The 13,772-nt window shown below is 39.9% G+C and overlaps 1 protein-coding gene across 8 annotated transcripts in view; it reads right to left on the bottom strand.

Moving 5' to 3' along the window:
• The window catches only part of LOC139756506 (uncharacterized), a 202,044-nt gene that overhangs the window by 180,261 nt on the left and 8,011 nt on the right, over positions 1–13,772 (bottom strand). For all 8 annotated transcript variants that reach the window (XR_011714370.1, XR_011714364.1, XR_011714368.1 and 5 more), the window contains exon 2: positions 4,717–7,390. Coding sequence is in view for 1 of the 8 variants with exons in the window: in XM_071675953.1 (XP_071532054.1) it covers positions 4,717–7,390 (2,674 nt within the window). In the remaining 7 variants the exon portion in view is untranslated. The remainder of the gene's footprint in view (positions 1–4,716; positions 7,391–13,772) is intronic.

Raw genomic sequence — 13,772 nt, 5'->3', positions numbered from 1 at the left:
TGAGAGAGTATCAATAAATTTCGAGATATTAAGATGTTTTGGAAGGAGGTTCATATTGGGAGAAAAACAAGAGAACAAGTGGGAACACTGGTGAAGGGGGCCAATAGGTGGGTGATAACAGGTAGTGATGAGGTGAGGAGAATACAGAGTGAGTATCTTAAATGGATGTTGAATGCACTTGATCACAGGGAGACAGATGAGGGGTGTTTGGACTAGAAGGTATGTTAAGTTAGAGAGTCATGGAAGGAGGTTTGGTGAAGATAGAAGCAGCAGTGAAAGCCTTGTATAAGATAAAATGTGAATGGATGATACTGCAGTTGAATCTCTTAAGAATAAAAGGGGATGACTGTGTTCTTGACTGATTGGTTAGGATTTTCAATGCATGACTGGATAATGGTGCGGTACCTGAGAACTGGCAGAAAGCATGTATAGTACCACTGTATATAGATAAGGGGGACAAAGGTGAGTGTTCAATCTACAGAGGTTTAAGTCTGTTGAGTGTATGGAAGAGAGGTGACTGAGAGAATGAAGGCATGTATAGAGCATTAGGAAGTACATGGTCTGAGAATAAGGTGTTTGCTTTAAAGATGTTTGTGAGAAAGAGGAACAGTATGGTTTCAGAAGTGCCATAGGACGAGTGGATCAGGTGTTTGCTTTAAAGAAGGAAGAGAGGAAAGTGAATGGTTCCAGGTCTGCGGCAGGGGTGTGTGATGTCACTATAGCTGTTTATTTGTTTGTAGATAGGTTGGAAAGGGAGGTAAGTACAAGTCTTGGAGAGAAGGGCAATCATGTAGTATGTAGGGAGTGAGGGGCCTGGGAAGTGTTAGTTGCTGCTTGTTGATAACAAAGCACTGGAGGCAGATTTGAAGAAAAACTACAGAATTTGGTGAATGAGTTTGAGAGAGTGTGAAAGGAGCAAGTGGAGAGTGAATACGAATAAAAGCAAGGTTATCAGGTTTGGCAGTGCAGAGGGATAAGTTAGTTGGGGCATGGGTTTGAATGGAAAAAAAACTGGAGGTGAAGTGAAATGTTCTAGACACTTGTGAGTGGCCATGGCAGCAAATGGAACCATAGAAGAAGTAATAGGGTGGGTGAGGGGGTGTGAGAGTTCTGAGAGCATCGAAGAATGTGTGAAAGAGGTTGTTTTCTGGAAGGGCAAAAATTCGTATGTTTGAGGGTGCTGGAGTATCACACCAATCTAAAACAATGGAGACCTGGAAGAGGCTCTGAACTACAAATCAGTCTTGATAAATGTGGTCTGTGCAGTTAAAAATGACTCTCTAGATGAGAAATTGCCTACACGAAAGACATCATAACTTTTGGGAATGGGTTGTATGTGTAATGAACCTCTTAGATTTTGACAAGAGTGAGTTCTGTCTTAAGACAAAAGGGAAGTGCTAAGTAAATTGCTTGTACCTAGACTGCCTGAAAGAATATGACACTGTACCACATGGAAGGCTAGTTAAGATGAGCAGGTATAAGGATAGATTATCTTTGTGGAAGGGAATAAAAGGCACAAGCTAGAGGAACCTTTTCTAAATAAGTGGAGGTCACTAGTACAGTGCCACAGGATTCTGTTCTACAACCATTCCTCCACTTGATCTTAGTAAATGATCTACCAGAAGATATGGACACCTATCTAAATATGTTTGCAGATGATGCGATGGTCATGAGGGAAGTGAAAAGCAAGGAGGATTGCATCAACTTACAAGATGACCCTGACAGACTCCAAAGGTTGGTCTGATACTTGGTTGATGAAATTCAATTCAAGTAAACGTACAGTAATAAGGAGGGGTCATAGAGTAAGAAGGCCTTAGTATGATTATCAACTAGAAGCTAACAGGAAATAAGCTGAAAGAATATGAGTGTGAGAGAGACTTGGGAGTCCACTTTGTTGCTAACCTGTCACCTGAGGCTCAGCTTAAGAGAATGGTTAAGGAGATCAAAATGTCTGCTATCATACAGTAGACCTGCATTCAACTTCATGGACAAGGATATACCGTATTAAGGAAACAGTTCACTTGCTATATATGGCCGAAACTAAAATATGCTTCCCAAGTTTGGTCATCACACCTAAAAGTAGCAAAGAGAGCTTATAGAGGAGGAACCACAATTAAGAGAGCCAAGTTACAAGGAATGGCTAGAAGCTTTATATATGTTCAACTTGAAAGAGAAAAGAATGAGGGTGTCCTAATTACAACCTTTAAGTTTTAAGACAGACTGATGACACAGACAGCAAACTGTTCTTCAAGAGATGTAGGGATGGAACAACCAGACGACATAAAATCTGTTGAAAAACATGAAAAAATACTTTTATAGTAGAAGAGTTGTGGATTAATGGAATAAAGGACGTGGTGAATGCAGAAAGCATACAGAAACTTAAAAAGAATTTTCAAAAGATGGGGCCCCAATGGTGTAAAACTTCCTCCTGTACAGTACAAATAGGTAATTGCATGGTAAAATTAACTTGAAAAGGTGATGCAGTGTTGTGGAATTTAGCAGATTAAACAGAAGACACATTTCAGAGTTACAGAGTTATAAATGTGGTTACCAGGTTCTAAACTTTATTAGTATGGTGGAACAGATGGTAAGGTTTTACAGATGATGTTTGTCATGTCTGAGTCTCTTCCCCCTCATATGTCTAAGACAGTACATACGTGCTACCGTAATACAAGTAAAATGTAGTGATAGAATGGCACAAAAGTATGATCAAGTAAGTGAAACAGATGAGTACACTGTTTCCAGTGTTGCATTAAAACAAGTTAACTAGGGGCTGAACAGTTCACACCCCTTTGTTAGCAGTTTTGCCAATCCCTGCTCCTAAAACATGCTTAGTATACAGCTATGTATAAAGTCATGGCAGTTAGATGACAGAACATAAGGCAATGACATTAGGTAGACTTAAAAAATACTGCACTAGAGGCCCCCCCCCCCTCCAGTGGCCTGTTAAGGGTGAGGCTACAATACAGCACTGGAGTTCACAGGAAAAGGGCATCGGATAGCCAGACAGGTAGAAAGACAGGAAGATAGGTATGTAGGTAGGTAGGCAGATAAGTACTTACCTAGATAATTAGACAGATAGATAGATAGATAATAAGAGAGATAGACAGACAGACAGGTAGATGGATATTGATGGACAGATAGACAGATCAATACATAGATAGATAGATTTGTTATGTGAAACAGGGGAAAGCATTTGACTGGCTGAAGAGTGAACATAGGGTAATATGAAGGACAGAGGTGGATTAAGACTGATCACACCAGAAGCTAAGAACAGCTGGTCATCTCAAGCTACAGGCATCAGGTCATCTCAGGCTACAGGTGTCAAGGTGTTCACTTTCCCTTGCACCTATTTGCTGCTGAGATTACATATAGCAGTGGCAGGCAGCACGTTGGTTTGGACAAGCATGAGTGGTTCCAACATTAGCCTGAGCTTATAAGACTGCTTAACTGCTGGATAACATTACCTCCAATAATTCTGCAGATGCGTGAAGAGACCTAGAGTTCTCCTCTCAACAGAGGTCTGTAGGAAGTTCTAGTGTACTCTCCTAAAAATTACATAAAAGGAGTGAAATCTTCCATGGGCAGCAAGTGAAGTGTGAGGACTTCAAAGTATCCCATAGACAGCAAGGAGCTTTGCAAGGAATCGAAAATGGACTAATTTATGTCTAAAGTCCATATGGCATCATAACTCAAGTCACAGCACCTGGTTATATCACTCCTTAAGAACAGTTCAGATTATGTGAGACAATGAAGACTTAGGTCAGTCTGAACTAACAACTAACCCAAGTTCATGCCAATCTGTGAATCACTAGGGAGACTGTTTATCTTTCATACATTTGAGGAATAATATTCAAGATAAGATGATTTCTAATTAGTGTGTATTAGCTTACTTTTGTATGTTTTTTTCCATGTATGATAATCTGTTATCAAAGTTTTGTTTGAATTAGGGCTGGATTGCATGACCCTCTTTCCACTGTGTAAACAGGGTACTGCATAATTGCCCTATGAAATACAGTCATGGGTATGACAGTGTTAAATGATAAGATAATCTTGAAAAAAATGAAAGGGAAATTTAGTTGAAGAATACAGGGAGAGTAAGCAAGTGTGAAACGTAAGAATAAGTAAAATGCTATGCACACAAAATGACCTTCAACAAATGAGGACATGGGATTAAAAGACACTGGATCAATAATGAACAAGACAATTACAGACAAATGCTAAACCATGAAAGGAAAGGTCAACGAAGAGAAAAACACTGAGGTACTATGAACATGTGGTGAAGCTGGTATCAAGGAAAAATCAATGAAGGAATTAATAAATAAAATAATTTGGGTAGGTTCAGGAAGAGACTTATTATGTTCTGGTACAATTGGGTAGGTTTTGGAGGGGAATAAAGATATATTAACAGTGTGAGATGGCAAGTGTGACTAATGATGATAGTACAAAAAGACTCAGTGAATCAGAATGAAGGATACTATTAATACATGACAGGCCTTAATCTTTTAAAACTTGAATCACTTTGGTTGGTGAGCTCATTCTTTACATTCATATACTTTAATTTACAGCATTTAAATACATCAAAACAATGTACATAAACATTCTAATCATAGCACTTACACATTCCCAGAAACAGGTCTTATATCAATACTTGTTACCTAAATACAGCTTAATCACTTCTAAAAATCACATCCTTTCCCACAGTGTTTTACTCACCTTAAGCTTGAGATAGTCAACATCTTCTTCCAGTCTACGGCCCTTTGACAGGAGGTCTAATAATTTTGCATTGAGAGTATTAATGATGGTGTCACGCAACCGTAGCTGGGATACCAACAAGACTGGCCAGTCATCAAGGGATGGGTCAAGATCCTGAAGATCATCCACAGACATGAAACCAACCTCCACTTGCATTGTGGCCAAGTCTAGTGGATAATCTCTAAATTCACTTGAATCTAAAAGCTGAATGGCTGTCTGGGTGCCTCTTGTCATGGCACATGGTTTCTTTTTATATTTCTTCTTTACTTTTTGCACACATTCTAGGTTTTCAAGATTACCTATCTTACCATCATTTTCTCCATCTGTATTTGAGACACTCCTTTGGAGATCAAATGGGTTATGCTCATCTTTGTTGACTAAGAGAGGTAACCTGTCAACCTGCGTTTTGATTGTGTTCAAGTTCTCAGATGCACTAATGAAAAAGGTGCTATTATCTTCTTTACTATCTAATACTGGTAATTTGATATGTGCTACATCTATAACAGGAGAATCAGCATAATCAACATCACAACTCGAAACATCTCTACTTTCTAATATTACTTCTGTAACAACTCCTCTGTTCATTAATTCTTTACAACAACCATCAGCAGTAGTTGTGTCCACATCTTGTCTATTTTCTGAGACAGAATCATTAACAACTTGTCTTTTAACTGTCCCTAATGAACTCTCTAAACCATCACTGAAATCATCTATTCCAATAATTTGTCTGTTTTCCTTGTCTATGACACAGTATGATCCTGGTGAATCCTGAACACTGTTAGTGGTACTAGGAGCTGCATTTTGCCTATTCTCTGAGATGAAATTGAAAGCAGATATTTCCTTATCAGTTTTTAACAACCTATCAGCAGTGTCCACACTCTGTAAGCACTCTGTGACTGATTCATCTGTAACTTGATCTGTCTTTACCAAAGAGTCCAAAGTACTACTACAGCTGTTTGCATTCGCCTTTCTCATATTTTCATCTTTATCACTACATACAGCATGCCTCTGAAGAATGCTAGGGCTGGTGGTGCCCACATTCAATCTGCTTTCATTATGAATAATCTCATGTTCATTTGTACTTGATGCATTTTTCTGAGAAAGAGAACTTTTGTAGAAATTTTCACATGCACTTCTTACGACTAAAGTTTCATCAAGTTTATTAACATGATGTGTTAACTTCTCAAGATCAACACTAAAAGAGGAACTGTTAACATTTTCATGCACTTCTTCCATAGTATCTGTTTCCCTTGGACTGCCACTAGGTGATGATTTGTCCAAGCTTTTCATCATTTCTTCTATGCAATTTTCTTGTTTTTTACTGCCACTAAATGATTTCACAACAAATTCAAGCAATTCTTCATTATCATCCACTTGCTCTTGACTGTCACCAGAAGAAGCATCATTAGGCTTTGCAGGCATTTCTTCATTACAATCTGACTGCTTTGTACTGCCACTAGAAATGGACTTATTGGCACTCTTAAACATTTCTTCCTTATTATATGCTTGCTTTCGATTGCCACTGAAAGAGTTTTTGTCAGCATTTTCAAGTATTTCTTCTTTATTATCAGCTTGTTTGAGAATGCCACAGGATGAATACTTACTGGCATTTTCAAGTATATCTTCTTTATTATCTGCTTGCTCTAGACTGCTACCGGAAAAGCAAATGTCAACATTATCAAGCATTTCATCCACATCTAATTGCTCTGGACTGCTACCAGAAAAGCAGTTGTTGGCATTTTCATGTATTTCATCCTTATCATCTGTTTGCTCTGGACTGCCACTGGAAAAGGACCTGTCAGCATTTTCAAGCATTTCTTCTTTATCATATGATTGCTCTGGACTGCTACTGGAAGAGTACTTGTCAGCATATTCAAGCATTTCTTCTCTATCATATGACTGCTCTGGACTGCTACTGGAGTAGTAATTGTCAATATTTTCTTGCATTTCTTCCTTATTGTATGACTGCTCTGGACTGCTGGCAGATGAATACATGGTGTCATTTTCAAATATTTCTTTCTTATAATATGACTGATCTGGACTGCAAATGGAAGGGCACTTGTCATCATCTTTTAGTATCTTTTCCTTCTCATCTACTTGCTCTGAAATGCCACTAGAGGAGCACTTGTCAGCATGTGCAGTCCTTTCTTTCACACCTGCTTGCTCTGGACTGCTACTGGACGAGGACTCGTCAGACTTTTCATGCATTTTTTCCTTATCATATGATGTCTTTGGACTGCCACTAAAAATGGATTCATCTTCACTCTCAAGTAATTCCTCCTTATCATATAATTGCTCTAGACTACCACACGAAGAGTACTTGTCATCATTTTCAAATAGTTCTTCCCTATCCTCTGACTGCTCTAGACTCCCACTTGAAGAGTACTTGTCAGCATTATACAGTTCTTCCTTATCATCTGTTTGCTCTAAACTGCCACTTGGAGAGGAAGTGTAACTATCTTCAAGTATCTTTTCCACATCTGCTTGCTCTGGACAGTTACTGAAAGAGGACTCATCAGCTTTTTCATGTATTTCTTCCTTATTACCTTCTTGTTGTATACTGGCCTCATCACATTCCATCTTTACAACAGAACTCTGCGTTTTGGCGACATTAAGCACTTGATTACCACAGTGTCTGCAAAGAAAATAACTAAATCAACACACAATATAGCTGTGTACAAACTAGTCTCACAATGTAAATCATACTAAACATCATTCAAAATACATGCATCAAATATAAATGTGACTTTTGAAATCTGAAAGACTTTTTTTCAACAAGTTAGTGTCATACAGACAAGAGATTGATTCTATAAGATATATTCAAGGAAAATTGAGGTAAGGACCTTGTAACACTCTATCCTTCTGATTGCTAACCTCCTAAACAGTTAGCAGCTGCTTCTGAGCCTAGCTTTGGCCTATTAGAGAGTGCTACAAAGATGGTGTCACTGACCCACTCACACTTGAACACCCAGCAGTTCAGTCTTTGCAGATCATGGGAGTCAACTTAAAAGGAGTCACAGTTGGTACAGAGATGGCTTTCTAAAAAAAAACATAGAGGAAGGCAAGGCAGGGCAAAGTTTCCATGAAAAGAGTTGCCCTTTACCAGCAGCCTGTTAAGGGTGAGGCACTAAAGACTAAGAAGCAGCACTGACATTCACAAGTTATGGAAACTCAACTGCTGTGGCCACTCCTCTGAGGAAGCTCCATGAGGGAATAAGCATCAGATATGTTGATATAAAAGAAAGCGGCAGGAGGTCAAGAGAAAGGTGCAAGAGGTGAAAAAGAAGGCGAATGAGAGTTGGGGTGAGAGAGTATCATTAAATTTTAGGGAGAATAAAAAGATGTTTTGGAAGGAGGTAAATAAAGTGCATAACACAAGAGAACAAATGGGAACATCAGCAAAGAGGGCTAATGGGGAGGTAATAACAAGTAGTGGTGAAGTGAGAAGGAGATGAACTGGAGTATTTTGAAGGTTTGTTGAATGAATTTGATGATAGTGTGGCAGATACAGGGTGTTTTGATTGAGGTGGTGCGCAAAGTGAAAGGGTCAGGGAGAATGGTTTGGTAAACAGAGAAGAGGTAGTGGAAGCTCTGCGAAAGATGAAAGCCGGCACAGGGGCAGGTTTGGATGGTATTGTAGTGGGATTTATAAAAAAAAAGGGAGTCTGTGTTGTTGATTGGTTGGTAAGGATATTCAATGTATGTATGGTTCATGGTAAAGTGCCTGAGGACTGGCGGAATGCATTCATAGTGCACTGTACAAAGGCAAAGGAGATAAAGGTGAATGTTTGAATTACAGAGGTATAAGTTTGTTGAGTATTCCTGGGAAATTGTATGAGATGGTATTGATTGAGAGGGCGAAGGCATGTACAGAGCATCAGATTGGGGAAGAGCAGTGTGATTTCAGAAGTGGTAGAGGATGTGTGGATCAGTTTTCAAAGAGATACAGTATATCATCACGTAAAAACAAAATTCTTTAGCCCAATTTCAATGGTTTAAATTTTGGGGTCATCTTTTAAGCACAGAACATTTTTGAAGGAGTAATGTTCAAGCCTGGAAATGTTTATGGACCCATAAATGTGTCTTCTAACATATATTCACTTGGTAGCCATCACAGGTACTTGCAGGTAGATAAGTGAAGGTAATTTCTACCACTACCTTTGTAATTCCCTGTGTCATCACCTCTAAACTGTTCCAATCAAAATTTCAAAATTCTGTCAAGCTGATCCCCCACCATTACATAATCTAAATTTTCCTCTCTCCATTTAAATAGCCAGTTGGCATCTCATACCATTACAAGTACTTTCTGCCACCACCTTCACACCCACCTTTTCCACCACTTCTACACTGTCCCTACCATAATTTCAAAATTCTGTAGAGGAGGTCCCCCACCATCACAAGACAATCTAAATTTTTCTCCCTCCATTTAAATATCCAGCTGGATTCTCATACCATAAGAGGATTATAGAAGTCTCTTCCATTTCCAGGAAGGCATAAGAAAAATTCTGCTTTCCTCAGTACCCCTATAACCACTTTAAGTAAGTACACTGCTGTCGATTTGCAGGTCATGCACACATGGTGACCACAAAACAAGTATGTAGATTGTTGGAAGAGGTAAGTGGTGAGGAGGAAATCCTATCATAAGTTGGTAGAGAAGTTTAGAGGAATAACGTATTTTTTTCATACATATTCGCCATTTCCCACGTTAGCGAGGCAGCGTTAAGAACAGAAGACTGAGCCTTAGAGGAAATATCCTCACTTGGCCCCCTTCTCTGTTCCTTCTTTTGGAAAATTAAAAAACAATAACATGTACAGAAAATAACAGAAATAACAGGGGACAGAGGAGAAAGAATACTTCTCACGCATTCCTCACGTGTTGTAGAGACTAAACGGGACAGGAGCGGGGTGCTACAAACCCCTCCCCTTCTTGTATTTTAACTTTCTAAAAGGGGAAACAGAAGAAGGAGTCACGCTGGGAGTGCTCATCCTCCTCGAAGGCTCAGATTGGGGTGTCTAAATGTGTGTGGATGTAACCAAAATGAGAAAAAAGGAGAGAGAGGTAGTATGTTTGAGGAAAGGAACCTGATGTTTTGACTCTGAGTGAAATGAAGCTCAAGGGTAAAGGGGAAGAGTGGTTTGGGAATGTCTTGGGAGTAAAGTCAGGGGTTAGTGAGAGGACAAGAGTAAGGGAAGGAGTAGCACTACTCCTGAAACAGGAGTATGTGATAGAGGGTAAGAAAGTAAACTCTAGATTGATATGGGTAAAACTGACAGTGGATGGAGAGAGATGGGTTATTACTGGTGCATATGCACTTGGGTATGAGAAGAAAGATCATGAGAGGCAAGTGTTTTGGGAGTAGCTAAGTAAGTATGTTAGTAGTTTTGATGCACGAGACCAGGTTATAGTGATGGGTGATTTGAATGCAAAGGTGAGTAATGTGGCAGTTGAGGGAATAATTGGTGTACATAGGGTGTTCAGTGTTGTAAATGGAAATGGTGAAGAGCTTGTAGATTTATGTGCTGAAAAAGGACTGATGATTGGGAATACCTGGTTTAAAAAGAGAGATATACATAAGTATACGTATGTAAGTAGGAGAGACGGCCATAGAGCTTTATTGGATTATGTGTTAATTGACAGGCGTGCGAAAGAGAGACTTTTGGATGTTAATGTGCTGAGAGGTGCAACTGGAGGGATGTCTGATCATTATCTTGTGGGGGCGAAGGTGAAAATGTGTAGAGGTTTTCAGAAAAGAAGAGAGAATGTTGGGGTGAAGAGCGTGGTGAGAGTAAGTGAGCTTGGGAAGGAGACTTGTGTGAGGAAGTACCAGGAGAGACTGAGTGCAGAATGGAAAAAGGTGAGAACAAAGGAGGTAAGGGGAGTGGGGGAGGAATGGGATGTATTTAGGGAAGCAGTGATGGCTTGCGCAAAAGATGCTTGTGGCATGAGAAGCACGGGAGGTGGGCAGATTAGAAAGGGTAGTGAGTGGTGGGATGAAGAAGTAAGATTGTTAGTGAAAGAGAAGAGAGAAGCATTTGGATGATTTTTGCAGGGAAATAATGCAAATGAGTGGGAGATGTATAAAAGAAAGAGGCAGGAGGTCAAGAGAAAGGTGCAAGAGGTGAAAAAGGGGGCAACTGAGAGTTGGGGAGAGAGAGTATCATTAAATTTTAGGGAGAATAAAAAGATGTTTTGGAAGGAGGTAAATAAAGTGTGTAAGGCAAGGGAATAAATGGGAACATCAGTGAAGGGGGCAAATGGAGAGGTGATAGCAAGTAGTGGTGATGTGAGAAGGAGATGGAGTGAGTATTTTGAAGGTTTGTTGAATGTGATGATAGAGTGGCAGATATAGGGTGTTTTGGTTAAGGTGGTGTGCAAAGTGAGAAGGTTACGGAGAATGATTTGGTAAACGGAGAAGAGGTAGTAAAAGCTTTGCGGAAGATGAAAGCCAGCAAGGCAGCGGGTTTGGATGGTATTGCAGTGGAATTTATAAAAAAAAAGGGAGTGACTGTATTGTTGACTAGTTGGTAAGGTTATTTAATGTATGTATCACTCATGGTGAGGTGCCTGAGGATTGGCGGAATGCTTGCTTAGTGCCATTGTACAAAGGCAAAGGGGATAAGAGTGAGTGCTCAAATTACAGAGGCATAAATTTGTTGAGTATTCCTGGGAAATTATATGGGAGGGTATTGATTGAGAGAGTGAGGGCATGTACAGAGCATCAGATTGGAGAAGAGCAGTGTGGTTTCAGAAGGTGTTTGCCTTGAAGAATGCATGTGAGAAATACTTCGAAAAGCAAATGGATTTGTACGTAGCATTTACGGATCGGGAGAAGGCATATGATAGAGTTGATAGGGATGCTCTGTGGAAGGTATTAAGAATATATGGTGTGGGAGGCAAGTTATTAGCAGTGAAAAGTTTTTATCGAGGATGTAAGGCATGTGTACGAGTAGGAAGAAAGTGATTGGTTCTCAGTGAATGTTGGTTTGCGGCAGGGGTGGGTGATGTCTCATGGTGGTTTAATTTGTTTATGGATGGGGTTGTTAGAGAGGTGAATGCAAGAGTTTTGGAAAGAGGGGCAAGTATGCAGTTTTGTGGATGAGAGAGCTTGGAAAGTGAGTCAGTTGTTGTTCGCTGATGATACAGTGCTGGTGGCTGATTCAGGTGAGAAACTACAGAAGCTGGTGACTGAGTTTGGTAAAGTGTGTGAAAGAAGAAAGCTGAGAGTAAATGTAAATAAGAGCAAGGTTATTAGGTACAGTAGGGTTGAGGGATAAGTCAATTGGGAGGTAAGTCTGAATGGAGAAAAACTGGAGGAAGTGAAGTGTTATACATATCTGGGAGAGGATTTGGCAGTGGATGGAACCATGGAAGCGGAAGTGAATCATAGGGTGGGAGAGGGGGTGAAAAATCCTGTGAGTGTTGAAAATGTGTGGAAGGCGAGAACATTATCCCGGAAAGCAAAAATGGGTATGTTTGAAGGAATAGAGGTTCCAACAATGTTATATGGTTGCGAGGCGTGGGCTATAGATAGAGTTGTGAGGAGGAGGGTGGATGTGTTGGATATGAGATGCTTGAGGACAATATGTGGTGTGAGGTGGTTTGATCGAGTAAGTAATGAAAGGGTAAGAGAGATGTGTGGTAATAATAAGAGTGTGGTTGAGAGCAGAAGAGGGTGCTTTGAAGTGGTTTGGTCACATGGAGAGAATGAGTGAGGAAAGATTGACAAAGAGGATATATGTGTCGGAGGTGAAGGGAACGAGGAGCAGTGGGAGACCAAATTGGAGGTGGAAAGATGGAGTGAAAAAGATTTTGAGTGACTGGGGCCTGAACATGCAGGAGGGTGAAAGGCGTGCAAGGAAAAGAATTGGAACGATGTGGTATACTGGGGTCAATGTACAGTCAATGGATTGAACCAAGGCATGTGAAGCATCTGGGGTAAACCATGGAAAGTTTTGTGGGGTCTGGATGTGGAAAGGGAGCTGTGGTTTCGGTGCATTATACATGACAGTTAGAGACTGAGTGTGAACGAATGTGGCCTTTGTTGTCTTTTCCTAGCACTACCTCACGCACTTGAGGGGGGAGGGGGTTGTTATTTCATTTGTGGCAGGTGGCGGCAGGAATGAATAAGGGCAGACAGTATGAATTATGTACATGTGTATATATGTATATGTCTGTGTGTGTATATATATGTATACTTTGAGATGTACAGGTATGTATATGTGCGTGTGTGGACGTGTATGTATATACATGTGTATGTGGGTGGGTTGGGCCATTCTTTCATCTGTTTCCTTGCGCTACCTTGCTAACGCGGGAGACAGCGACAAAGTATAATAAATAAATAAAACAGGTATAAGAAATGATAAAGGAGCAAGAGGGTGATTTTAGTAGGATTATGTAATGAGTTGGGAGACGAGTATGGAAGTTCATCCCAACCATCTTCAACTTTGACTTTCTTCATGTGGAAGAAATTACATTTCAACTGCACCTAATTTACTATTTATGTAATTAATGGGTGATAGGAGGACTTTGAACAAATAGTAAGTAAAGAGTTAGGACATTTCCAAAGCAAAAGCACCTCCAGTATCCAACCCACGTTTCATCGACTCTCCCTCACACTTACAGTATTTCTATTATGCAGAGCCTGATATTTCTAAATATATCTATATCATTCACCACTAACACTGTGACTCTTGCTTTCTACAAATGCTCCAATGACTTTTCTAAGAATAAACCCCACAATTTCCCTGATCTTCATAGCCTCCACCATTATCAACTTAATCACTGTAGGATACAAAAAAGACCTCAATCAGTCCCACAGTCTTCATTCAATCTGTGCAATGAATCCGACCAATCAATGAGAACTTCTTTTGAGATTCTGTTGTTAATCAGGTAATGGTGCTACTGTAATTGCTTACCATTACAGAGTATACACTCAAGGCCCTTCTAAATAACTTGAATCAAGTGTTAAAAGTTTACCAATATTTTTTCCCTTAACTTTCCTATATTACTTATGTAG

Source organism: Panulirus ornatus, chromosome 22, assembly GCF_036320965.1.
Source record: "Panulirus ornatus isolate Po-2019 chromosome 22, ASM3632096v1, whole genome shotgun sequence".
NCBI classification, from domain to species: domain Eukaryota; kingdom Metazoa; phylum Arthropoda; class Malacostraca; order Decapoda; family Palinuridae; genus Panulirus; species Panulirus ornatus.
The sequence above is the reverse complement of the archived record's forward strand: the minus strand, read 5'-3'. Positions and strand labels throughout refer to the sequence as shown.